This window comes from Balaenoptera acutorostrata, chromosome 11 (assembly GCF_949987535.1).
Source record: "Balaenoptera acutorostrata chromosome 11, mBalAcu1.1, whole genome shotgun sequence".
NCBI lineage: Eukaryota > Metazoa > Chordata > Mammalia > Artiodactyla > Balaenopteridae > Balaenoptera > Balaenoptera acutorostrata.
Genome location: NC_080074.1, coordinates 879,822 through 906,511, shown reverse-complemented (window position 1 = coordinate 906,511; position 26,690 = coordinate 879,822). Strand labels below are relative to the sequence as shown.

At 47.9% G+C, this 26,690-nt stretch overlaps 1 protein-coding gene across 6 annotated transcripts; it reads left to right on the top strand.

The window, feature by feature from the left end:
- Window positions 1-99: 99 nt before the first annotated feature.
- On the top strand, window positions 100-26,332 carry ZBED4 (zinc finger BED-type containing 4). 6 transcript variants are annotated; one of them, XM_057555869.1, is made up of 5 exons: window positions 100-232; window positions 2,169-2,247; window positions 4,676-4,858; window positions 8,930-9,073; window positions 21,180-26,332. In XM_057555869.1, the coding sequence occupies exon 5, from the start codon at window positions 21,520-21,522 to the stop codon at window positions 25,045-25,047; it is 3,528 nt and encodes a 1,175-aa protein (XP_057411852.1). In that variant the 5' UTR covers window positions 100-232; window positions 2,169-2,247; window positions 4,676-4,858; window positions 8,930-9,073; window positions 21,180-21,519; the 3' UTR covers window positions 25,048-26,332. The 6 variants fall into 6 exon arrangements, with proteins under 6 accessions (XP_057411852.1, XP_057411849.1, XP_057411851.1 ...); XM_057555866.1 differs by lacking the exon at window positions 4,676-4,858; XM_057555868.1 differs by lacking the exons at window positions 2,169-2,247; window positions 4,676-4,858.
- The last annotated feature ends 358 nt before the right edge of the window (window positions 26,333-26,690 follow it).

The following is a 26,690-nucleotide window of genomic DNA, read 5'->3' as shown; positions in this document are numbered from 1 at the left end:
GGGCACTGCGCCTGCGCGCGCTGGCCCCGCCCCACCTTCCCCGCCCCGCGCCGCGCGGGGCCCTGGGAGGGGTGCAGCGTCCGGCGGCGTCGCGGGCGGGCGGGCGGTGGCGGCGGCGGCGGCGGGAGGGGCGCGGGGGCAGACAAAGCCGCGGCTAATGAATGGGAGTGAGTCCGCCTGCGCGGCCGTCGTCCGCTGCCGGGCGGTAGCCGCCCCACGCCCGGCGCCCGCGGTGAGTGTGCGGCCGGCGCCGACTCTGCCTCATCCGCGAGCTCGCGACCCGGGCCCGGCCGTCTTGGCGCGCCGTCGGGCCGGGGCCGGGGTCGCGGGGGTCGGGGCCGGGGGTCCGGCTGGGGGCCGGAGGTCGCAGGGGTCGGGGAGCCGGGCCGGGGCCGCGGCCGGGGTCGCCGCGATGTTGCCTGCGCGGGGCCGGGGGTTGGGGGGCGGGGGCGCGGCCTCCTGTCGCCGGGACCCCGCCCGGGCCGCTCGACTCGACCACGGTGCCCGAACGCCGGGCCCGCGCCCCCGGCCCCCGGCCCGGCTGACAGCTGGCGCGCGGTGGGCCCGCGGACGGTCGTACCCGGGGCGCGTGTTCCGGGCTGCAGGGTTTGGTGGAGGAAACACCTGAAGTGGTGGAAAGTTGGTGCGGACACCCGGCCCGGCCGCAGCCGCGGGGATGGGATAGACGGGGCGCGGGCCCAGGGGCTCGGGAGAGCGCGGGGGCAGAAGTGCCCGGCCGGTGTGAAGTTTACGGGCTGACCACGCGGGCGCCTGTGCGTGCGGGGCGGGACCGGGCGCCGCAGTCGTCGGGGAAGCCCGGTGCTGGGGTGTGGGGGGCGCCGGCCGGCGGCCGGGCAGCTCCGCGCAGCAGCAGACAGGTGCTCTTTGGGCGTCTTTCCTGAAGTCCTTTGCCCTCCGCCACCACAGCGAATCGCCTTACAAGTTACGTGTTTAGGATTTTCCTTTAGATACAGTATTTTATTTTCAGTGCACTTCCAGGAAGAGGCAACCAGGGGCCTTATTTACGTATGTCTTAGGAAGCAGATGAGACCTTCCTTATTACTACATGCTTCTGATGGTTTTTAGTTATTGTACGTGTTTCTGGGTAGGACCATTCAAGTTTAAGTAGTGAAAATATGAATCAAATTGCAAAGCATAATTTCAGGTGTTTTTTCCAATTGCGGTTGTTTTTCTAGACCGAAGTAAAGGTGGAGTCATTTGTGTATCTTCTTTTGTGTTTTTTCTGTGACGCACACCATCCCTGTTGCTTAAGAGAATTGCCAGCCCCCTAGACTCTCCTTGTATTTTGGGTGACTTTCAGTAGACAAATACATGCACCTCTCTGAAAGCAAGTCCCTGCCAAGCCGAGCCATCAGCAGAAACTTCTGTTGGCATTCTCATGTTCATAAAAAAGGGAAGTTATTTGCTTTGAAGTTAACTCTGATCAGATCAGTCTATAGGTTTTTTTTTTTTCTTCCAGCTTTAAGATCAAGTCCATAATTTTGAAAAATCCACTTTAGATTCTCATGAGACCAGTATGATAACGGCGCATTCTTGTGACTTTTTATATTAATTTTTGATGTTTTCTCTATATCATGGTGATAAAATTAGGAGACGATGAAGGATTTAGTTGGAGTTTTTAGAAAGTGCTCTGAATAAGCCAAATTTCAATTATGAATTAATTTCCATACAAAGTTATCTTGTGGGAGGAAACCGTACTCAGGGTTTTCCAATGGGCTGTCCATGCAGGGATGCACACTTCCTGTAATCCTTAAACAGATTATATCTGCTCATCATGATTTACATTTTCTCGGGAAACGATCTAGAAAATTTAAGAGAGAGTCTATGACTCTTCAAGAAGGTAATCTCCTATCTTGGAAGAAAGCTCAGACTTGAGTCCACTTCACAGGTGTTTACTTGACACCCCTTCCCCCTCCACTGTTCTGGTTAATTCCTGATGTCTTTGGACCTGAAAACTGCCCTGTTTTTCAGTGTCACCACACAGAGGAGGAGGCTTGTAAGTGGCTCAAGCTGTGCAAAGAATGTTCCTAACGCACTGGGAAAGGTTTTAAGTGAATTATTAGGGTCACTGACTGAATTCTGTGCCTGCGCAAAGGAGACGATGCGGTATTTACGTAGTGAAGGAAACGTGTGTACCTGTATTTCAGATCCCTGTCCGGCGTAGAATTTGGAGAGTGACCAGAACTGGGCAGTGGAGCTGTTGCAGCATGAAGAGCAGTGATGGTGGTCAGTGCTGTCCTTCACTCTGTGTTTGTGTTTCTCTCTGCCAGGCTTCAACTCCTTCATCTGAACTCTGGTCTGATCTCCTCCTTCAGTGTGAGGACTGCCTGGCGAGGGGAGGGGGGCAGGTGAACGACTCTGGGGCACAGTGAGGAGCCTCTGATGGTTGGTTGGGGGCCCCCCGACTCTCCCTCACCAGCATTCTGTTTCCTTCTGAGCTTCTCTGCACAAGGCCTGCGACTGAGAGACAGCGACTGTCATTCTTCTAGTTACTGTTGGATATTTAAGGTGCTATTTATTTATTATTATTTTTTAAAAGGGAATGCTATTTATTTATTTATTTATTTTATTATTTATGGCTGTGTTGGGTCTTCGTTTCTGTGCGAGGGCTTTCTCTAGTTGCGGCGAGCGGGGGCCACTCTTCATCGCGGTGCGCGGGCCTCTCACTATCGCGGCCTCTCTTGTTGCGGAGCGCAGGCTCAGTAGTTGTGGCTCACGGGCCCAGCCGCTACGCTACGGCCATGTGGGATCCTCCCAGACCAGGGTTCGAACCCGTGTCCCCTGCACCGGCAGGCAGACTCTCCACCACTGCGCCACCAGGGAAGCCCTTAAGGTGCTATTTAAATCTCAGGACTTGACATAAGCTGTAGGAACCATCATTCGTATTTACGTTTTGTGTTTGAGTGAGTTTAGCATAAAAGGCACAGTTTGCCTCTAGCCCTGACCATCCTGCAGCCTCTCGGTCAGGCCTCCCTTCAGTGTCTGGATGACAGCAGAGTTCTTGTCAGTCAGCTTCCAGGTGTTCGGCCCTTTCCACACCCCTGGCTTTCCTGCCCTCGCCCTTACCCTACTTGTCATTGCCTGACTTTGCATCGTTCTGGAATGGTTCAGATCACTTCCTAGCTAATTGTTTGATGTGTGCTTTTGGTAGTTCAAATCCTGGAAGGCATTGTTAGGAATAAAATAAAGTCTTTTCTTCTCATGCCCCCTATTTTTGAGGTAGAGGGGACCAGGAGAGACAGAGGTGCCTGACCCTGCATGAGGTTTTCTCGCCTCTCTACTCTGCACCTGGCGCTGTTCTGCCTGCTGGGGGCAACGGTGGTTTTTAGAAGAAGGCCCTGCCGTAGGAGAACTTAACATAGTGCTGGTGGGGTGGACTCAACCCAGAGAGGGCTACTCCAGGAGGAGCGCAGGCAGGCGAGGGCGGGGTGACGGCCGTGGGAGAAGCGCGCTCCGGGCAGACCTCTCTCAGGCGGAGAGGACCTTTGAGCCCCGCCCTGCAGGGTCTGCGGGTGACGGAGTGGAGGCCCTGAGTAAGAAGCAGCGGTGTGGGGGAGAGGCTGGCCCCTCCGCCTGAGCCCATGTCCTGTCGTAAAGCCCCCTTCCCAGCCGTGATCAGGTGCCCGCTCTGCTTGGTTTCCGCTCGCATTCAGGTGAAGGCCTTCCAGCAGCCGGGCCCCGCCCGTTCCCCCCGCAGAGTCTGTGTCGTAGAAACCACCGATGCTGGGCTGGGCTGGGGTGTCCCCCGCTGACCCGCCCGGGTGCTCTGTGCGATGGCTCTTTGATCTGGGCGGCCTGCACCTGCTCTGTCTTGCCTCATCCCCCCCACAGATGTAAACCAAGGGGCTGCGTTTTCATCCAAGGCCACGGCTAACTGAGCCTTACGTTGTGGCCCTCGTGCCACAGAGGCAGCAGCGGAGGGAGCTGTGTGCTGTTTGGTGAGAGCTCCGGTTACTCTGCCGCAGGCCCTGTGCCACATCCCGGAAGTAAAAGGACTCTAAACACTCCTCCAGCAGCTTCCAGCCACGGCAGCAATTTCAAACCTGTCACTGGTGGGACTGCCCTGTACCCCGGGGGAGAAGGTGCTGGTGTTGGGTAACGGGACCCCAGAAAGACAGAGCGGAACAACCCAGCTAGCCCTGGTCTGTGACCCAGAACGTTTCAGGGGTAGAACGGGCACCAGCCGACCCGAACGGAGTCTGTTTGCCTGCTCTGGGATGTGCTTTGTTTCCAGGGTGGCCTTATCAGGTTTTCTGGCCATATCTCGTGGAAGTGGCTCCGGTTCCGGGTTTCTGGGTTCACCCCTTTGCAGTGGGCTCTGGCTCTTAGTCTGGGTCCTCCGCCTCAGCTTGGCCAGGCCTGGGTGGTGGTGTCTCCGTGTGAGTGGGTGCTGGCGCTTCCGCATGGGAGGCAGTTGACGCTGCTGCCACCGCTGGAATATGTGAGTCATGGTTCTCCACCCTCAGAAAGTGCTACAGTTACTCTCAGACGTGGACCAGATCTTAATTTATAGCCTTGGTGGAAAGACTGCCACGTCCAAGGGTGAGCGAGGCAGGGGTGCCGGCGGCGGCCCTGATGCCCTCGGTGTACTTGGCAGCTCTTGGGGAGCACGTGGACTTTGAGTTGAAAGCAGATGTGCTTCTGTGCTTTAAAGGCTGTGTTGTGCAGAGTTGGAAGAACAGTCCGTGGCGCTCGCCGACCTGCCCCGAGATGGAGCACTTGTCACGACATGGCCATGGCTGCCACCTTCGCCTGTCTGGTGCTTCCAGACTTTCTCTAAGGAGACTGCAGATATCACAGCACTTCACCTCTCAGTGTCCTTTTCTTCTAAGGAAAGGTAAAGGGAGGAATTCCCTGGCGGTCCAGTGGTTAGGTCTTGGCGCTTCAGCACTTCCATTGCCGTGGCCTGGGTTCAGTCCCTGGTCAGGGAACTAAGATCCCGCATGCTGCAGAGCGTGGCCCCCCAAAAAAAGAAAAAGAAAAAGAAAAGGCAAAGGGATGTTCTCTCTCACCAGCAGTACAGCTGTGAAGGAAATGAACGATAATCCCTCATAACATTCAGTGGCCAAGCCGCAGTCAGATTTCCCTACTTGTGTTTAATTAGCTTGTTTGTTCCAAACCAGAATCTAGTCCAGGTCATTGCACTGAGTCTGTCTCTTTAGCCTTTTTTATTCTGGAACAATAACCTGCCCCCATTTTTTTCCATGACACTGACTTTTTGAGGAGACTAGGCCGGTTGTCTTGCGAATGTCCCATGTTCTGGGTTTGTTTGCCATTTTCCTTCTTGGTCGTTTACAGTTGCCCCTTGAACAACACAGCAGGCGGTTAGGGGCGCCACTGTCCACATAGTCGGAAACCCGAGGATAAGTCATAGTTGGCCCTCGGTGTCCACAGCTGCTTCCCTTCCTCGGATGCCACCAGCCTGGGACCTGCACGTCTTCACGCGGGTGCTGCTGGGCTTCCTGTTTGCCGCCCTCAGAGGCTGTCCTTTTGGGACTGACACCCACTTTCTAGGGCTGTTGTTCTTTCTTTCTGTATTTCATCTGTGTTTCCCTCGTCCATTACATTCAAGGAAGACAGGAAAAATGCTGAATTCTCTCCCTGTATTACCTCTTTCTGGGGAGCAGTGGCTGTAATATTCACCTGCATTGTGGCAAATGTTTTTATTTGTCCTTTTTCTTCCTTGAGTATCAGTGCTGACTAACGGGTTTTCATTTATTCGTTACATTGTAATCTATTAAAGTCCTCTGGTTCTGCTTTCTTGGTGTTCGGATGGTTGTGACTGACCTGTCGGGGGCCCCGGCGAAGCTCCGGGTGCTGCTTTGGCGTCACCCTGGCAGTACTTCCCCTCTGCCACCTTCCGTTCCTTTGCCAGAGCTGCAGTCAGCTCCTTCTGCAGAGCGCTTTGGTTCCCTTCAGTGCAGAAGGTATTTAGAAACCAAGATCTAGGTGTTAGATCTGTTTGTTGTGTTTGTGTATTATTGCAGCTTTAAGTGTTGGTCTGGTGCACAGAGCTAGGAAATGTATTTTTAAAACATCAAGAGTTATACTGATATTTTCAATGCAGATTTTAAATTACATAGTTTTACTTAATTTCTTTGATTTTTAAAAAACTTTTTTTTCTTTTTTTTTATTAATTAATTTATTTTTGACTGCATTGGGTCTTTGCTGCTGCACGCGGGCTTTCTCTAGTTGTGGCGAACAGGGGCTACTCTTCGTTGCAGTTCGCGGGTTTTTCATTGCCGTGGCTTCTTTTGATGTGGAGCACGGGCTCTAGGTGCGCGGGCTTCAGTAGTTGTGGCTCACGGGCTTAGTTGCTCCACGGCATGTGGGATCTTCCCAGACCAGGGATCAAACCCATGTGCCCTGCGTTGGCAGGCGGATTCTTAACCGCTGCGCCACCAGGGAAGGTCCCTCTGTCTTTTTCTTATCCTGAAAATTTTGATTCTTTTTCTTTTTTATTAATTTTTATTGGAGTACAGTTGCTTTACAATATTGTGTTAGTTTCTACTGTACAGCAAAGTGAATCAGCTATAGGTATACATATATCCCCTCTTTTGGATTTCCTTCCCATTTAGGTCACCACAAGGCATTGAGTAGAAAATTATGATTCCTTAATGCCATTGGCATAATTACTTATTTGTTTTATGCTAAAGTACACAAAAAATGGGTAAAATGACAATATTATGTTACTACTGCTAATGAAATCACTTAGCAAAATTTAAGTTTCTTTTTGTTTTTAAGTTCTTTTTGTCTTTAGTACATATTGTGCTTTAGATGAATAAAGTCCTGTGTGTTAAAGCCCCTTGGTGAACATTCTTTGTCTGCGTTACGGTTGCTCATTTGATACACAATTAGGTCTATTTGTTTCAGATTTGGAATTTTCTAAATTTTAATGTACAGATAATCACATGGCTCAAAAGTCAACATTATATAAAAGATACGATCAGAAATCTCACTTGCATTCCTATCTCCTCCACTCTTTATAGGCAACCTTTTTTTTTTTTAATTTTTTTTTTTTTAATTTTTTTTTGGGTGTGTTGGGTCTTAGTTGATGCGCACAGACTTTCTCTAGTTATGGCGAGCGGGGGTACTCTTCGTTGTGGTGCACGGGCTTCTCATTGTGGTGGCTTCTCTTGTTACGGAGCACGGGCTCTAGGCGCGCGGGCTTCAGTAGTTGTGGTACACGGGCTCAGTAGCTGTGGCTCGCAGGCTCTAGAGGGCAGGCTCAGTAGTTGTGGCACACGGGCTTAGTTGCTCCGCGGCATGTGGGATCTTCCCGGGCCAGGGCTCGAACCCGTGTCCCCTGCATTGGCAGGCGGATTCTTAACCACTGCGCCACCAGGGAAGCCCCTCATGAGGTTTTTAAAATCCTTTCTTTTTTTTTTTTTTTTTTTTTTTTTTTTTTAATAAATTTATTTTTGGCTGCTACTCTTCGTTGCAGTGTGTGGGCTTCTCATTGTGGTGGCTTCTCTTGTGGCAGAGCACGGGCTCTAGGTGCACAGGCTTCAGTAGTTGTGGCTCACAGGCTCTAGAGCACAGGCTCAGTAGTTGTGGTGCGTGGGAGTAGTTGCTCCGCAGCATGTGGGATCTTCCCGGACCAGGGCTCGAACCCCTGTCTCCTGCATTGGCAGGTGGATTCTTAACCACTGTGCCACCAGGGGTGCCCCTCATGAGGTTTTTAAAAACCTTTTTACCTTAAAGTATATAGCACAGAGGGACTTTCCTGATGGTCCAGTGGTAAAGAATCCGCCTTACAATGCAGGGGACTCAGGTTCGATCCCTGGTCAGGGAACTAAGATCTGACATGCCACGGGGCAACTGCTGAGCTCGTGCGCCTCAACTAGAGAGCCTGCGTGCCGCAAACTACAGAGCCCACGCACCCTGGAGCCTGCGCGCCACAACTAGAGAGAAGCCCGTGCGCTGCAACGAAAAAGATCCTGCATACCTCAACGAAGATCACGCGTGCCGCAACTAAGACCCGACACAGCCTAAAATAAAAATAAAGTATAGCACAGAGACAAACTGCATAAATTAATAGCTTGATGGGTTATGATAAGGTGGACACTTTTGTAACCATCCCTTGGGTCAAGAGAGAAAATTTTGCCCTCCCTGGAATCCTTCCACGTGCCCTGTCCCAGCCACATCCCTCCCTTTGATGGCAAATACTTCCCTTTCTTCGTAGTTTTATGATGGGATTGCACGTCTTTAAGCAGTAGCTAAGTGTTGCCTGTTTTTCACGTGACGTTTCAGTCCCTTACGTACAGGGCACCCCCGCCTCCCGTGGGAGTTTGGTGTGGAAGAAGCCAGGTGGCTGGACTCATGTTTCTCAGTCTGGATTTTGCCGGCCATGGCCCTCAGGTGTGGTTTAATGTGTTTCCCTGCTCTTGGTTCCTTTAAATTGGCGGTGGATCTAAGGCCTGATGAGGTCCAGCCTCCTTCCAGGCTGCTGTGTTGCTCCCTTAGGAAGGACCTCGTGTGTGAGGCTCTCGCTCTCTTTGCTGTTGGCAGCCAGCGATACACAGACCTGCAGGCTTTAATCGGTAAGAAGTTATGGGACAGGGACGTTCCGGCTCAGTTACTGCGTCTTTGTTCATGAGCTGAGCTTGGAGTAAGAGGACCCTGTCCTTAGCTCCTCCACGGTTATCTGGTGCTGTAGTTTATGTAGGAAACTGAAGAAAAATGCTTGCTTCTTTCTCTTTATCAGTTTCCTATCATCCTCCAAAGGTGACCAACGGAGCATTTTATTTCGGTGTTATGCACTCATAGATTTAACATATTTGATGTGTTTTAATGCATTATTATGATGATCCTTATTTACGTTCAAATTATTTCATTTTTTTGGACAGTGGGAGCCCTTACAAGTTGGCGCCTAGGTCCTTCTGACACAATTCTCCTTCTCTCTCAGAGGTTCCTTGCTCTCTGGTATGCCAGAATGTTCTAGGCTCATCTTGTATTCTTCCTGCCCAAGACCTGCAATCAGCCATTCCTTCAAAAGCCCTGGTCTTCTTTAATGGGAAATGATGTTTCACAACCATAGTCTGGATGTCAGGTAAGCTCATTCCCATTGGGTTGGTCACTGTTTTTAGGTCTTTGCAGTGAGCAGAGCTGGGGTAGGTGTCCTGCTCACCGACTGTAGGATGTGCATTTGACCTTTCTTGTCCTGGGTCTCTGTCTCTGTCTGAGGGTGCTGGTTCTCAAGGACATGGGAGGTGAGAGTCTTGTGCTATCGCTGGTCACTCCTCTGCTTCACTCTCACTGTACACACCTCAGTCTCCGAGTAACAGTGGCTGTGTCGTTACTGAAAACAGGTTGGTGCTTTTTGCCTAAGACTTCCCATTGTCTTCCCATCCTTCTTTGCAGTGATTCGGGCTCTACGTGCAAGCGCGGTAGCCATTGCCTACTGTGCTCTCTCCCGGAGACCCTCACTCAGTCTTAGTCCTGCGAGGAAGTATATACTGAGCACTCACACCGTCCTTTCATCAGTGTTTCTCTAGACTTTTTGGTTGAGGTTCTTTCTCTGGTAGATTTCTCCGAAGGACTCAGGAAAAATATTTCCTGAATTCTTGCATGTTGATAATAGTTTTTCTGTGTCCCTTATACTTGAAAGCCAGGTTGACTGGATATAAAATGCTTGGCTCATGTATTTTTTTCCTCAGATATCTTAAATATGTTATTCTATTGTTTTATAGCATAAAACATTGCTGTCCAACTCATGCCAATTTTATTTTCTTTCCCTTGTACGTGACCTTGGTTTTCCCCTCAATGGCATTTCTTTTTTTTTAAGTCCAGTGATTTTCCTAGAATATACCTCAGTGTTCATTGTTAAGGATGGATTTTCTCAGCTTTATGGTATGCTCTTTCAATATATGTAGTTTCACAACTTTTATTTCAAAGTGTTTAGGATTCTCTTCTTTTGCTTTGTCCCCCTCCCTTTTCTGTGGGGGGTGCTCTGGTTATACATGTGTTGGATCTTCTTTGCCTGTGTTTTCAATTGGCCAGTTTCTCCTGAGTCTTTTTTAGCTCTTATTTCTTCTTCATTAAAAACCTTTATTTTCTAAACTCTTATCTTAAGAAATCATCTGTGGGGTTTATTTGTTCTTATGTTGCTTCTAACTTAGTCTTTATTCTTAAAATGGCATTTTACTTTTTGTTATTGTTTTGAGCATGTGTGTTTATTTCGCTGAAGATTTCAGGTTACAGGGAGGCCGTATACACAGCCCACGGCCACCACCCACCACCCCTTTTTGCTGGCTTCATTCTCTTGTTTGAAAGGAGAGAGCTCTTTTCTCTTTCTTCCCCCTCCAACTTTCCCCTTTTTCTCTCCTAGCCTCATGCTTTGCAATTTATAAAATGACATTTTACTTTTATTTGTAATATTTTCTTAGGATCCATAACCTCATTTCAGTGTTTTTCTATCCTGATTTATTTTGTTCTTTTGTATTGTTTTCTTAATTTCTTTAGATTCTTTTGAAATAAATTATAGTTTTTATTTAATTTGTGCTTATATTTTTCTGGTGTGCTTTCATTATCTATAGAGATGTTTTTCTGGTCTTTATTTTTTTTTCTCTATCCTTTTGTAGGATTTGACCTTAATCCTTTTCTGTTGCTTATTGTTTTAGTTTTCTAGTGCTGCTTTAACAAATTATCACAAACTTAGTGGTTGAAAACAGCATAAATTTGGAGGTCAGAAATCTGAGATGGGTCTCACTAAGCTTAAATCAAGATGTTGGCAGGCTGCCTTTCTTTCTGGAGGCTCTAGCAGTGAATGTTTCCTTGCCTTTTACACTTTCTAGAGGCCGCCTGTGTCCTTGGATGTGGGCCCCCTCCCTCTGTCTTCAAAGCCAGCAACACTGCATCTCTCTGACCTTGTGAAGTCATATTTTCCTCTGTCTCTCTTCTGCCTCTTCTTTCCACTTTTGAAGATCCTTGTGATAACACTGGGTCCACCCAGATAATCCAGGATAATCTTCTTATTATCCTGGATCAGTAACCTTAATTCCATCTGCATCCTTATTAATAATCCTACTTTGCTATGTAACCTAACACAGTCACAGATCTGAGGATTAGGATGTGAACTTGTTTGAGGACTGATTACTCTGTCTGCCACACTCATTTTTATCTGATACTAGTTTTGTTTTGTTTTTTAAATAAATTTATTTATTTATTTATATTTTATTTTTGGCTGCGTTGGGTCTTTGTTGCGGCAAGCAGGGGCTACTCTTCATTGTGGTGCACGTACTTCTCATCACGGTGGCTTCTCTTGTTGCGGAGCACGGGCTCTAGGTGCACGGGATTCAGTAGTTGTGGCTCACGGGCTCAGTAGTTGTGGCTTGCGGGCCCTAGAGTGCAGGCTCAGTGATTGTGGCTCACAGGCTCGGTAGTTGTGGCTCGCGGGCTCAGTAGTTGTGGCTCGTGGGGCTTAGTTGCTCCGTGATATGTGGTATCTTCCCAGACCAGGGCTTGAACCCATGTCCACTGCACTGGCAGGCAGATACTTAACCCCTGCACCATCAGGGAAGTCCTGATACTAGTTTTTAACATTCGAGGAGAGATGGCTGAGGATAACTTGTCCTAACTCATGGTGCTTCCTATTCTGCAGTCTTTATCTACTACTGAAAATGTGGCGGCTTCCATTTTTATGTTTTACGTTGTGTATCTAGGAATATCTGTAGTTTTCTTGTTATGTCTTTGGCTTTGGTACCCAGGTGATACTGATCTCTTAGAATAAACTGGAAAGTATTCTATCCTCCTCTTTCAAAGAGTTTATGGAGTATTGATATCATTTCTTCTGTAAATGTTTGATAAAATTCACCAGTGAGGCCATCTGGGCCTACATTTTTCTTCATGGGAAAATTTTAAGTTACTAATTCAATGTCTTTACTTGTTATAGGTCTATTCTGATTTTCTGTTACTTCTTGAGTCACTTTAGTTAATTTGTTACTTTCTAGGAATTTTCCCATTTCATGTAAGTTGTTGAATTTGTTGGTAGACAGTTGTTCATAGTCCTCTCTTATATTTCATTTAGTTTTTTTTTTTTAAGGTTTTTTGATGTGGACCGTTTTCAAAGTCTTTATTGAATTTGTTACAATATTGCTTCTGTTTTATGTTTTGGTTTTTTGGCTGTAAGCCATGTGGGATCTTATCTCCCTGACCAGGGATCAAACCCACACCCCCTGCATTGGAAGGCAAAGTCTTAACCACTGGACCGCCAGGGAAGTCCCTCATTTAGTTTCTGAGGGGGCAGTGGTAATGCTCCCAGGTTTTTGCAATCTATGTCTCCTTTTTTTCTTGGTTAATCTAGCTAGGGATTTGTCAATTTTGTCAATGTTTTCAAAGAACCAACTTTCAGTTTCATTGAAGTTCTATATCACTTTTCTGTTTTCTATTTCATTAGCATCCATTCTAATCTTTATTATTTCCTTTCTTCTGCCTTGGTTTGGTCTGTTCTTTTTCTAGTTTGCTTTTGTTTTCTTTTTATCTGGAGGTGAATGTTTACATTATTGATTTGAGACCTTTTTCTTTTCTAATATAGGTATTTAAAGCTATAAATTTCTCTCTGAGCACCAATTTAGCTGCATCTCATGTATTTTGGTTTGTTGTGTTTTTATTTTCATTCAGATGAAAATACTTTCTAATTTCCCTTGTAGTTTCTTTTTGACCTATTATTTAGAAATGTGTTATTATTTCCAAATATTTATTGATTTTTCAAATTTTCCTCTGTTACTGTCTTGCAATTTAACTTCATTCTGGATGAAGGATATATTTGTATCATTTCAGTTCTTTTAAATTTATTCATACTTGTTTTATGGCCCAGCCTCTGGTCTGTACTGTGGAATGTGTTGTGTGTGGTTGAGAAGGGGAAGTATTGTGCTGCTGTTGGATGGAGCCCTGTGTAGATCTGCCAGTTCAAGCTGGTTAATAGCATTGTTCACGTCGTCTTTATCCTCACTGATTTTCTGTCTTGCTGATCTAGTTGACCTCCCTTCAAGTTTGCTGATTCTTTCTTCTGCTGGTTACCAAGCCCCTCTAGTGAATTTTTCATTACAGTTATGCATTTCAGCTCCATAATTTCTAATTTCATAATTAGTTCTTTTTCATAATTTTTCTCTCTATACTGATACTTACTTGGGACATTGTCCTGCTTTCCTGTAGTTTCTTTATATGTGGTTCCCTTTAGTTCTTGCAACTTATTAGAGTAGCTGATTTAAAGTCTTTGTCTAGTAAGTCCAACCTCTGGACACCCTCAGGAATAGTTTCTTGGTTTATTTTTCCCCCATGTATGGGCCATACTTACCTGCTTTTTTTTTTTTTTTGCACATCTTGTAATTTTTTTGTTTTTGTGGAAAACTGGACATCATTTGTTGTTATTGCTGGGGGGTTGTTTTGTTTTTGCCTGTTTGTTCCTTTAGTGACCTTCCTGGACTAATTCTGAAAAGTCTGTACTCCTTGTAGTGTTTGGACACTTCAGTCTCTGCCTGGTTAGCTTGGTGTCAGTGATTTCCTGAAATCCACTGAGCTGAATGATTTCCTTAAATGCTGCCAACACATGCGCCCGCCATCTTTGCCAAGAGCTGTGCGTGTGCCTGTGCCTGTGCGTGTGTGTGTGTGTGTTGGGACAAGCATTAACCTTCTCCTTGCACAGGGCTTCAAGGTCAGCCAGATGTGAGAGATGGGGTGGCCCCTCAGGTCGCTCCTGGGCTTGTCCTTCTACAGCTGCAGGAATCTGTCAGAGCCATTCATAGCTCCCTGCAGACATCTCGTCCCCTCATCTTCCTTCTCAGCCTTTGGCCAGGCTCTTGTTTGCCCCACTGGCGTTGCAGGGTTAGGCAACTGTGATGTTACAGAAGTGCAACTGTTTTCAGCAGAAGCCCAGGGAGAGGGCTTTTCCCACTGCAGGCTCTGAATCAGGTCAAATAACTACCGTGCTCTGTGAGCAGGTCTTTTCCAGGGACCTGTGACAAAGGTCAAGTGGTGGCATTGCTGCCCAGTGGGACTTTCTGAGGGGCCGCAGGCCCAGTCTGCCCCTCTGGTGGCTGCAAGGCCGCTGCTTTTCACAGCTGCCGTGGTCCTGTGGTTCCTGTGGGGAAGGAAGGATGGGAGTGGAATGTTCTTACGAGCTCCCACAATTCTTCTTAAATAAATGCTCCTCAGATTGTTGCAGGCCTTTGCTTAACCCCCAGAGTTGTGAACAATTTGATACAGACAGCTGCCTAGCACTGTGTTTGCTTTCCTGCGGCCACTGGGTTATGGAGGTCCTCACCTACCACTCTGAGCAGTGCTTGCGTCAGGAGATTTCTCCTCCCTTCTCTACCCTTCCTTTGCTGTTTCTTTTGTCCCTGAACTGCTCAATTTATAGTCTATTCCCAGCAGTTCCTCTTTGAAATGGGTCTTTGCCCTGGAGGAAGCATGGGCTGGGTGGTTTTTCTCCAGCCTCTTTGGACCTTACCCTGGACCCCTGACATACATCCGCTCTGATGAGTGCAGAAAGCTCCTCCCAGTTTCAGCAGCTTGGTCCTCGGGGCTTCCGGTGAATACCTGTTGGCTACTTTGGGATTATCAGTAATCACATGCCCAGGGCTGCTTTCTTTTTCTGCCTGTACAGATCTAATACCACATGGGCCTTGTATATATTCTTGGTTTGTCCTGGTGGCTTATATTTTAGAGTTAAGGAAATACCTTGTCAGGCTTGTCTTCTTGTTGGTCTCGTCCATGAGACTGTGGCTTTGCTCTTTTAGTTCTGTGCTGTATTACCAACTGAAACAATGAACTTAACTGTAGTTCACGTGAATAAAATAACTACACTTCAGAGAAAAAACTGACCCAAGAAACTCTCGGACACAGTGCTTGTTTATATACCCTCAAGCCCAAAGGCAAAAATGTATAAACTAACATTTCTGTTCAAAAGCTTGCTTTTCCTTGGTGGTATGGGTCAGCATTCTGCAACTGCTTTCTGAATATTGTAGGATTGAGCAAATGAGCAAATCCTTTAAGGCTAGTGGGAGCCAGACTTCTCGCAATTGGAGAAAGAAGTTACAGATATGGAAACAGGGAGGCTCGGATGATCCTGGGATGTTGGATTGAAGTTGGAGGCGTCAGCGTGAACATGTGGTTTTTATCCACCTGTGCATGTGCATGTAGGCGTATGTGTGTATTAATGGTTTTTACTTAATCCCATTGAAAGGGCCTAGAAACAAAGGCACCCCAGTGACAGTGGGCACACCAAGCACCTCACTCTTTACCCACACCATTATTGTTTTAGTTAACTCTTGTCGTTTTCTGTCCATCACTGAATTTCCATGTGGGATTATTTCTGCCTGAAGAACACTTTTGCATTTCCTTCAGTACAGGTCATCTGGTGACATATTCTGTGTTTGATTTGTCTGACAGTGTTTTTATTTCATATTAATTCCTGCAGGAATATTTTTGCTGAGTATTAAATTCTGGTTTGGCTTTTATTTTTTTCAAAACTATGAAGATACCATTCCTTTGTCTCCTGGTTTACATTGCTTCTCTTGAAAAGTCAGCAGTCTGTCTAGTTATCTTTTCTTAAAATAATTCCTATGGAAGTGTTGTAATATATACTAGTGTAATGACCTGTGCACTCATCACCTGGCTTTAACAATTACCAACTCAAGGCTGCTCTTGTTTTATCTGTATCCCTCACCCCACCTAGTTATGTTAAAGCAGATACGAGATATCATATTTCATCTGGATATTTTTCAGTAAGTATCTTGAAAAGATGGGATTCTTTGAAACGTTTTATCTACAATATCTTTATGCTTTAATAAACTAAGAATTACTTAATATCGAATGTTAATTCAGTATCCAAGTTTCCCACATAGTCTAAAAAATGTTCTTATACAGTTTGCTAATTCAGATCAGGATTCAAGTATAATTTGTGTGTTAAAGAAACTGGGTTGTTTGTCCTATAGAATTTCCCATAGTCTGGATTTTGCTGATTTCATCCCACTGGTGGTATTTAAATATGTTCCTCCATCCCTTGTAATTTTTATCTGTCTGCTTTATCTCTTGTTTTTAACACTTTTTTTTTCTTTTTCTTTAAATCTTGCTTGGGGTTTGTAGGGATTCTCAAGTCTGTGGTCTGAAGTCTTTGATCCGAACTGCTTTTTTTTTTTCTTGTTTTTTTTCTGTTGTGGTTTATCACAGCATATTGAATATAGTTCCCTGTGCTATACAGTAGGACCTTGTTGTTCATCCATCCTATAGACGACACTAGTTTGCACCTGCTAATCCCAAACTCCCAATCCTTCCCTCCCCCACCCGCCCTCCTCCTTGGCAACCACAAGTCTGAGTCTGTTTTGTAGATAAGTTCACTTGTGTCGTATTTTAGATTCCACATATAAGTGATGTCACGTGGTATCTGTCTGTCTCACTCACTTAGTGTGACCGTCTCCGGGTCCATCCGCGTCGCTGCCCTCACAGCCACGTCTCTTCTTCTTCCTGCTCTCTTGTCTCCCGTCCACCGCTCTGGCCCCCCAGGGCTTCCAGTGCTCACCTCTGGATGCGAGCAGCAGCCTGTTTCCACCCGTGTGCCCTGGACACGTTTCTCACCCTCTCTAAGCCTCAGTGTCCTCGTGTGTAAAAGGAGAAATAACAAACTGAATCTTCCTCGAAAGATTTTCATGTGCTTTAAATGAGACAACACAGGTTGAACCCACGGTGAACAGTCACTGTTGGCTCTCCTGTTCTCGTCACCCCACGCTCTTGCCCCAGGAGCATCTCCAAAGAGAGTCAAAGTCACCCGGGAATGTAATGTTTGCCGTGAAGGGAGAAGAGTGGGTTTCTTCCAGACCCAGAGAGAGGAATGGGGACAAGGCTGTCCAGGACTGAGAAGACATCCAGGCACCGAGGTCGTAAGGGAAGGAGCAGCAAGGCAGAGTGACCTTGAGCCTGTGACCTTCCTAAACGTACTGAGATCCAGTACTTCTTCATAGAGGCCTTAGAACCTTTATTACATAGATGACTGTGTCTTCTGTGACTAAAGCAGTGTGACCTTTCCTTCCTGACCTGCCTCTTGCCTGGACACCCCCAGTGCGACACTGGGTACAAGTGTGAGGCGGGGGTGGGGGGTCCTTGCCTTGTTCCTGAGCTTTCCCTGCCCGGTGTGATGGTAACTGTAGAGTGTTTCTAAAAGTCCTTGTAAGGTTGAGGAAGTTTTCCTCTCTTCCTGCCTTGCTGAGAGTTTCTATCGTGAATAGGGATAGAAATGATGTTAAATGTTTTTCTGCATCTAATGACATGACTCTATGGTTTTCCTCCTTTTTTTCCATCAATGTGGTGAATTCTGTTGGTTGATCTTTTAATGTTAAACCAGACATGCTTGTGATGAACCCCTCTTACTCACGGTGTATTATCTTTAATGTAGTGCTGAATTTGATTTGTTAAATTTTTAAGAACTTGCTACATTTTCTTAAGGTTTTTCTATGATCATAGGGATATGAATCTGATTCTTTTCTTATGTCTTTGCTGGTTTTGGAGTCAGGGTAATACTACCTCATAAAAAAAAGAGTTGGGAAGTGTTTCTTCTATTTTCTGGAAGAGTTTGTGTTTCACCAGTTTTTTTTTCTTTAATGTTTGTTGAAATTCACCAGTGAAGCCATCTTGGCTTGGAAGTTTCTTTAAGGGAAGGTTTTTAACTACAAGTTCAGCTCTTAAAATAGATAGAGTGCTGTTCAGGTTATCTCTTTGGTGAGTTTTTGTAATGTGTGTCTTTCCAGGATTTACCCGTTTCATCTAAGCTGCTGAATTTACCATCATAAAGTCACTCATCTATTTCCTTACTATCTTTTTGCATCTGTAAGATCTTTGGTGAAAATCCCCTCTTTCATTCCTGCTATTGGTAATTTTATGTCTTTACCATTTTTTTCTTTAATCAGTCTGTAGAAGTTTGCCAATTTTGTTGATCTGTCCAAAGAACTGGTGTTAGGTTTCATTGATTTTTTTTTTCTGCCCTGCCTCTTCTCCCACACCCCCAATTTCAGTGATTTCAAATCTTTTATTGTTTCCTTCCCTTTGTTTGCTTTGGGATTAAATTTGCTTCACTTTTCCTTGTGATTTTTTTTTTCTTTAACCCTCGGCTTAATATAGAAGTGTTATTTATTTGAAGATATTTAGGATTTTTCCAGATATCATTCTGATGTTGATTTCTCATTCAGTTCCCTTATTGTCAGAGGCCATTCTTTGTTTGATTTCAGTTCTTTTAAATTTATTGAGATTTGCTTTACTGTCCGGAGAACAGTCTATCTTGATGAATGTTTTGTGTCCACCTTTAAGTGATATTCCGTTGTTGTTTGGACTGTTCCATAAATGTCATTTAGGTCAAGTTGATGATAGTGATTTAAAGTCTTCTGTTATCTTTACTGCTGTTCTGTCTACTTGTTCAGTTAACTACTGAATGGGGGTGTGAAATCCCATCTAATTTTGGTTGGTCAAGTCTCCCTTTAGGTCTGTCAGGTTTGCTTCATGCATTTGGAAAATCTGTTGGTAGATGTGTGCATGTCTGATGAACTGACCCCTTTGTCCTTTTATGTGATGTCCCTGTCATCCTGCTGTGTCGTTCTCACATCCTCATCGCGTGCTAGCTTAGGCACGCCCGCTTGCTCCTGGCTGGTGTTAGTGTGCTGCACCTTTTCTGTCCTTTTGCTTTGAACCTATTTGTGTCTTGATGTTTTAACGTGTTTTTTGTAGGCAGCATATAGTTAGTCTTACTTTTTTACCCAACCTGACAATCCCTGCCTTTCTTAAAATACAACTTTATTGATTGTGTAGGCTGTGTCCTGTGTCTTCTTTCCTCTGATGCTCTGCTCCCAGAATGCTTCACGTCTGGCCACCGATATGTGCTCTTGTGTCCCACACTGACCGTTCTCCAGCACCAGCTGGCTGTCCCCCAGTTCACTTCTGACACCACCGCCTGAAGTCATAGTCAGATCCCCTGGCTCAGGGCCCAGTCCCACAGGACCGCTCCCATTCAGACACCGACCCCAGTTGTCCCCTGTATTTCTGAACAACCAGCTTAAGTCTGGGTTCCCACAATAAAGCGCTAGGGCGGCTTACAGAACTCAGGGAACCGTTACTGACATTTATTGGTTTATTGTAGGAAAAGGATACGATAAGGGACACAGACGAACAGCCACATGAAGATGCACAGGGCGAGGTCTGGGAGGGTCCTGAGTGCAGGGGCTTCTGTCCTCCTGGAGTTGGGGTGCGTCACCCACCCGACACGTGGTTTTGTTCACTAGCCCAGCAGTTCCCCTAACCCCCGGACCATTGGGATTCTACAGCGGTTTCATCACGTGGGCGTGATCAGTATTAACTCAATCTCCAGCCCATCCTGGGGGGTGGGGGTGTGGCTGAGAGTTCCAAGTTTCTGGCCGCGGGCCTCCATCCAGGAGTCACCTCGTTAGAACAAGAGATGTTCCTGTCACTCAGGAACTCCCAAGGGTTTTAGGAGCTCTGTGTCAGGAACTGGGGGCACAGACCAGTGTACATATATATTTCATACTTTTTCACATTAGGTGTAATTGACATACAATAAACTGCACTTATTTAAAGGGTACAATTTCCTCAGTATACACACACACTTATATCATGTTTATATACATAAACAGTTTGCTGCCAACATTTGTGGACAAATCGTATGGGCATAGGCACTCACATGCAACTAATTTTCAGCAAAGTTACAAAGGCATCCTTTTGTTGAGAAGGATGGTCTTTTCAACAAATGATGTTTGAACAGTTAGATATTCATATGCAAAACAATGAATTTGAATCTTTCAAAGAGCTAAGTATAAAATATAAAACTTCTAGAAAACACAGGAGAAAATCTTAGATACAACCCCAAAAGTACAATCCATGACAGAACAGATTGGTAAATTGGACTTCACTAAAATTAAGGGCATTTCTTTTCCGAAAATACTGTTAAGAGAATGAAAAGACAAGCTACAGACTGGAATCATATACCTGATAAAGGGCTTCTCTCCAGGCATGTAAAGAACTCTAAGAAAATACACAATCTGTGAAAACATGGGCAAAACGTGAACAGATGCTTCACCAACGGAGAGAAACAAATGGCAAATATGCACATAAAATGCTCAACATCATCAGTCATTTAGGAAATTGCCAGTTAAGGCCGTAATAAGATACCTTTACATACCTATTAATTAGAAGGGCTAAAATTACAATGATGGACCTTACCAAGTCTTGGTATTTTCTCTTTACCATCTTTTTCTCACTTTTTTAGATATATAGTAATGTGTATATATTACTCCCAAATTCCTGATTTATCCCTCCCCCCTACCTTTCCCCTTTGGTAACCATAAGTTTTTTTTCTATGTCTGAGAGTCTATTTCTGTTTTGTAAATAAGTTCATTTGTATCATTTTTTTAGATTCCACGTATAAGTGATATCATATGTTATTTGTCTTTTTCTTTCTGACTTACTTCACTTAGTATAATCTCTAGATCCATCCATGTTGCTACAATGGCATTATTTTATTCTTTTTTATGGCTGAGTAATATTCCGTTGTGTATATGTACCACATCTTCTTTATCCATTTGTCTGTCAGTGGACATTTAGATTGTTTCCATGTCTTGGCTACTGTAAATAGTGCAGTTATGAACATTGGGGTGCATGTATCTTCACCTATGGTTTTCTTTGGATATATGCCCAGGAGTGGGATTGCTGGATCATATGGTAACTCTATTTTTAGCTTTTTAAGGAACTTCCATACTGTTCTCCATAGTGGCTGCACCAATTTACATTCCCACCCACCGTGTACGAGGGTTCCCTTTTCTCCACACCCTCTCCAGCATTTGTAGACTTTCTGATGGTAACCATTCTGACAGGTGGGAGGTGGTACCTCATTGTAGTTTTTATTTGCATTTCTCTAACAATTGGTGACGTTGAGCATCTTTTCATGTGCCTTTTGGCCATCTGTCTTTTTTGGGGATATGTCTATTTAGAGGGTATTTTCATTGTGTAACTGGTTTGTAAAAAAGTCAAGGAACAAACTTTTCTGTTTTAATTTCCCATTATGGAATTCCTTTCTGTGCATACATTGAGGCTCATATATCCATGACAGTGTAGATTTGAAATGTGACTGAGTCCAGTGTCTGACTTGATTTCATCTTCTGTAGATAATGCAGAAGGATCACTGTGCCATCAAGATGACGGCGATCCTGTGTCTGAGACAAGCAGGTCCCCGCCGCGTGAATGCGTGTCTACACCGTGAAGTGTTTAAGAGTAGAACTCCTGGAAAGCAGCGGTCCGCACCCTAATGACATGCTCACGAGTTCCCTAGTCTACTCCTCAGTAAGATTTATGATTAGCCATATTCATAAACATCCCGAAAGATAGGATTCTTTTGAAAGAACTGAAGATAATGTACATTTGGGGGCACAAATGAGCATTTGGATCAGTTTTCTACCAACCTCGGAGGTCAGCATCATGAAGCAGCCAGAGTAGTTATGGTCAGTCATGGAGAATCACCAGGAGACTCGTCCCAAAGGGGATGGTGATTTTGTTTCTGATAAAATAAATTTTAAAATAGAAGAGGAAGATGATGATCCAATCCCTAATCACAGTTTGGAAAGAATGGACTTTAAAAATGAGCAGGAGGACAGGAAAGGGGCTGACAGTGGCGACGAGCGGGCGGAGGGCAGAGAGGCGAGCCGCGGCTGCCAGCCCCCCGGGGGGCGCGTCTCTCCTGACCCCGAGGACGACTACGGGGCCCTGTTGTCACAGTACAGCAGCACCCTGTACAGCGTGGCCATGGAGGCCGTGACGCAGAGCCTGCTCTCCGGCCGCGGCATCAGCTCCAGGAAGAAGTCCCCGGCTTGGAAGCATTTTTTCATCTCACCCCGGGACAGCACGAAGGCCATCTGCACGTACTGCATGAAGGAGTTCAGCCGCGGCAAGAACGAGAAGGACCTGAGCACCAGCTGCCTGATGCGGCACGTGAGGCGGGCGCACCCCACCGTCCTCGTGGAGGAGAGCAGCGGCGCGCCGGCCCCGGCCCCCCGCCCTGCCCCCCTGCCGCGGCCCCCGCCACCGCCCGCTGACGCCGGAGACCCGGGCGCCGTCCTGTCGCCTGGCAGACTTGCCGCCAGAACGCCCTCCAAGAGCCCGTCTCCCCATCAGGTAACGGAGGAACCTGGCTCTGTGCTTTCTTGCGAAGAGGCCCCCTCGGACGTGTCAGTCTCTGAGAGGCACAGCAGGGATGAAGCCCTGGCGGGGCCGCCTCCCCAGCCCCCCGGCCTCCACTGCGACGAGCCTGCAGAGAACGGGGCTGAGAAAAACCTCCCCCTGCCCAGGAGCGCGTCCGGGTCCAGGAGGAGGTCCGCCGTCTGGAAGCACTTCTACCTGTCGCCCCTGGACAGCTCCAAGGCCGTGTGTGTCCACTGCATGAACGAGTTCAGCCGGGGGAAGAACGGGAAGGACCTGGGCACCAGCTGCCTCATCAGGCACATGTGGCGGGCGCACCGCTCCATCGTGCTGCGGGAAAACGGCGGGGGCGCTGGCGTGCCGCCCCCCTACTCCGCGCCCCCAACCCTGCTGCCCACCCCGCCGCTGCCCGACGGAGAGCCCAGCCCCGCGTCCTCGTCTCCGGGGAAGCCGGTCCAGGACTCCGCCTCCGCGCCCTCCTCCCCCGACCGGCTGGCGGAGGACCCGCCGGCGCACTGGAACCCCGGAGACGCGCCGGTGGAAGACGCGTGGGCGCTGTCCTCCTCCTCTGACGTGGGCGAGGCCTCGTGGGCATCGTCTCCCGAGAAGCAGCCGGGCGACGCGCCCAGCCCTCGCCCGCTGGAGTCCGGCGCCGTGTTCCAGCAGAACAAGAAGGTCATGAGGAGGCTGAAGTCGGAAGTCTGGCACCACTTCTCGCTGGCCCCCACAGACAGCCTCAAGGCTGCGTGCAGGCACTGTGGCTGCGTCATCAGCCGGGGGAAGAAGGGTGACGTGGGCACGAGCTGTTTGATGCGGCATCTCTACAGGCGCCACCCGGAGGTCGTTGGGAACCAGAAGGGCTTTCTGGGGGCCAGCTTGGCGAATTCGCCGTACGCCACCTTGGCTTCTGCAGAAACTTCCTCCTCCAGATTAACTGACCTGTCGACCATGGTCACAAAAAACAATCAAGTTACATTTTCCGTCAACAGCAAAAAGACCTCGAAGTTGTGGAATCATTTTTCTATCTGCTCCGCGGATCCCACGAAGGTCGTGTGCTTGCACTGTGGCCGGACGATCAGCAGGGGCAAGAAGCCGACAAACCTGGGCACCAGCTGTCTCCTGAGGCACCTGCAGAGGTTCCACGGCGGCGTGCTGAAGCCCGACGCCCCCAGGACGGCGCCGCCCTCCCCTCCTGGTGCCCGTGGGCCCCCGAGCTCAGAGTCGGCAGGCGCCTCCTCCTGCGATGACGTCAACGAGAAGTTTTATGATTCGCATCCAGTTGCCAAAAAAATAACAAGTCTCATTGCTGAAATGATCGCACTTGACCTCCAGCCGTACTCGTTTGTGGACAACGTTGGCTTCAACAGGCTGCTCGGATACTTGAAACCTCAGTACTCTCTGCCCCCTCCGTCCTACTTCTCCAGGACGGCCATCCCAGGTATGTACGACAATGTGAAACACATCATCATGTCGCATCTCCAGGAAGCCGAGAGCGGTGTGGTCCACTTCACGTCGGGAATATGGATGAGCAGCCAGACCCGGGAGTACCTGACCCTCACCGCCCACTGGGTCACCTTTGAGTCGTCGGCCCGGCCGCACTGCGAGGACCACCACTGCTCGGCGCTGCTGGACGTGTCGCAGGTAGACTGCGACTACAGCGGCAGCAGCGTCCAGAAGCAGCTGGAGTGCTGGTGGGAGGCCTGGGTGACGTCGACCGGCCTGCAGGTGGGGATCACGGTCACCGACAACCCCGGCATAGGGAAGGCGCTGAACGAGGGGGCACGCTCGAGCGTGCAGTGCTTCAGTCACACGGTCAACCTCATCGTCAGCGAGGCCATCAAGAGCCAGAGGATGGTCCAGAACCTGCTCAGCACTGCGCGGAAAATATGCGAACGGGTCCACCGGTCGCCCCGGGCGAAAGCAAAGCTGGCGGAGCTGCAGAAGGAGTACGAGCTGCCGCCCCACCACCTCCTCCAGGACGTCCCGTCCAAGTGGAACACGTCGTTTCACATGCTGGAGCGGCTTATCGAGCAGAAGAGGGCGGTGAACGAGCTGTCTGTCGAGTGTAACTTCCGGGAGCTCATCAGCTGCGACCAGTGGGAGGTGATGCAGTCCGTGTGCCACGCCCTGAAGCCCTTCGACGCCGCCCGGCGGGAGATGAGCGCCCACGTGTCCACGCTCAGCCAGGTCATCCCCATGATCCACATCCTCAACAGGAGGGTGGAGATGCTGTTCGAGGAGACCATGGGCATCGACACCATGCTCAAGTCCCTCAGGGAGGCCATGGTGAGCCGCCTGTCCGCCACCCTCCACGACCCCAGGTACGTGCTGGCCACCCTGCTGGACCCGCGCTACAAAGCCTCCCTCTTCTCCGAGGAGGAGGCCGCGCAGTACAAGCAGGACTTGATCAGGGAGCTAGAAACGCTGAATTCTACCTCAGAGCCTGCGCCCGTCCCCACCGGATGTGCCCCGGGCTCCCCACCGAGAGACTGTGCCGGGGAGGCGAGCCTGTGGTCACTCATGGCCAAGATGAAGAAGACCGAGCCCAGAGGGAGGACGAAGGTCCCGGAGGACACGGTGCTCGCCTACCTGGAGGAGGAGGTGCTGGAGCACGGCTGCGACCCGCTCGCCTACTGGAACCTGAAGAGGGCGGCCTGGCCGGGCCTCTCCGCCTTGGCCGTGCGGTTTCTGGGCTGCCCCCCGAGCATCGTGCCCTCCGAGAGGCTGTTCAGCACACCCACTGAGAACGGCAGCTTTGGCCAGTCCAGGCTCATGATGGAACATTTCGAGAAACTTATTTTTCTGAAAGTGAATCTTCCCTTAATATGCTTCCAGTATTGAAGCTCACGGTGGAGCCGCCAGACGAGAAACAGCACCTGTCCCCGGCCGGCGGCTCGCTGCGGTCGGGGCCCCGCGGGGCAGCAGGCCGGGCGCTCAGGTCCACAGCCACGGGCGGTTCCCGGCCCGGCCCTCGCCGTCACGTCCACATGTGCCTTACCCAGTCCTTCAGGCCAGGTACCACGGTGTGTTTTGTAAGGAGTCCAGTAGAAACAGCCTGTCTTGTCAATTACGAAATACAGTGATCAGGTTTTCATTCGTAACTGTAAAATTTTTTAAAAGTTGGGGGTTAGGAGTTTGTTTTACTAGAATGGCAGAGGAGATATAAGCAGTTTTATTCTGTAGGCTTTTTATTCGATTATGTAAAAACCACAAATCAGGTACTGTATTTTAGTTTAAAATTGCTTTAATTGCAACAAAACAGCTTTTGTGGCTGTCAGATAAAATCTGTATATAGGAGGTGGAGTTCAAGCCATCCTGACTGAGCAGTTCCTGGCTGCGGGCTCTAAAGTACGTTCAGGGGACGGCGAGTATTCTGGGAGGTGACTGTTTACACAACAGAGACGTGGCGTTCGAAGACAAGCCTGCACTCACATGTATCACGGAATGTCGGTCGTGTGGGGTTCAGGGGAGAGAGCACTACCGCTTCAGGGGTTGGCCCTCGGTGCCACGTGGGCCGTTAGCTCGGACACATCCCCGCCGTTCACAGTGAGCGCCGGTGGTGCCTGCTGCGTAGCTGGTGGACAGCGTGACACGTTTACAGCATCCTGTTGGTGGGATCTCCGAGCCTCTGACCCAGTGGCTCCACACCATGAAGCTATCTTGAAGTTTGCGCACTGACCCCCCAATCTGATCAAATTATGTGTACAGTCCTTTTTAGAAGAGGTGGCTTATTTACAGGGAAGAAGATTGCTATAATACAGTTGTAAGAATAGCCTTAGGTGTTTAGATTTTCTTTTTGGTAATAGGGAAGATGCAGCCATCAATGGGGTATTTTAGAATCCCAATGACATCAAAATGGAGTATCAGTCATCAGGTTTTTTTAACAATAATAACGTCTTCAAAGTTTTTGCCTCAGTGTCTAGAAAAGGGTTCATTTTCTTATTTCAAACCAGGTAAATATTCTGGGTGAAACAAGTCACTGATTTGCCTGTGACCTTTTAGAAAAGTTGTCGTTTTGTTAAAATACTGTACCTATTATTAATCTGAATTTGCATTGACTATGTTTTAGTGTATTTATAAATGGTGAACTCAGTTTCTGAAATTAAACTTTTTATTTGCAATTTTCTACTGCTGGAGGACACTGGCTTTTTATTCTTAGGATAATAAAACAGTGCTACTCTTGGGGGCCAACATACACAGAAACCACATTCATGCAGCCTTTGGATTTTCACCTTAGCCCCAGGTGGGACCCAGGGGAAGTGGAGGAGTAATTCTTGCAACAGCATTTCTGATAGTGGCAGTAACGTATGAGAACTTTCCAGGTCTTGTGTTCAGAGCGAGTGCTGTGCAGCCTGTGGTGCTGGAGGGGAAGAGCAGCCACTGTGGAAAATAGTATGGAGGCCCCTCAAAAAATCATATGCTCCCATATGACCCAGCAATCCCACTCCTGGATATTTTTCCGAAGAAGGCAAAAACACTAATTT

Excerpts from the sequence above, each read along its gene's own strand:
- ZBED4 (XM_057555868.1), top strand. The coding sequence starts at position 21,520 with ATGGAGAATCACCAGGAGACTCGTCCCAAAGGGGATGGTGATTTTGTT.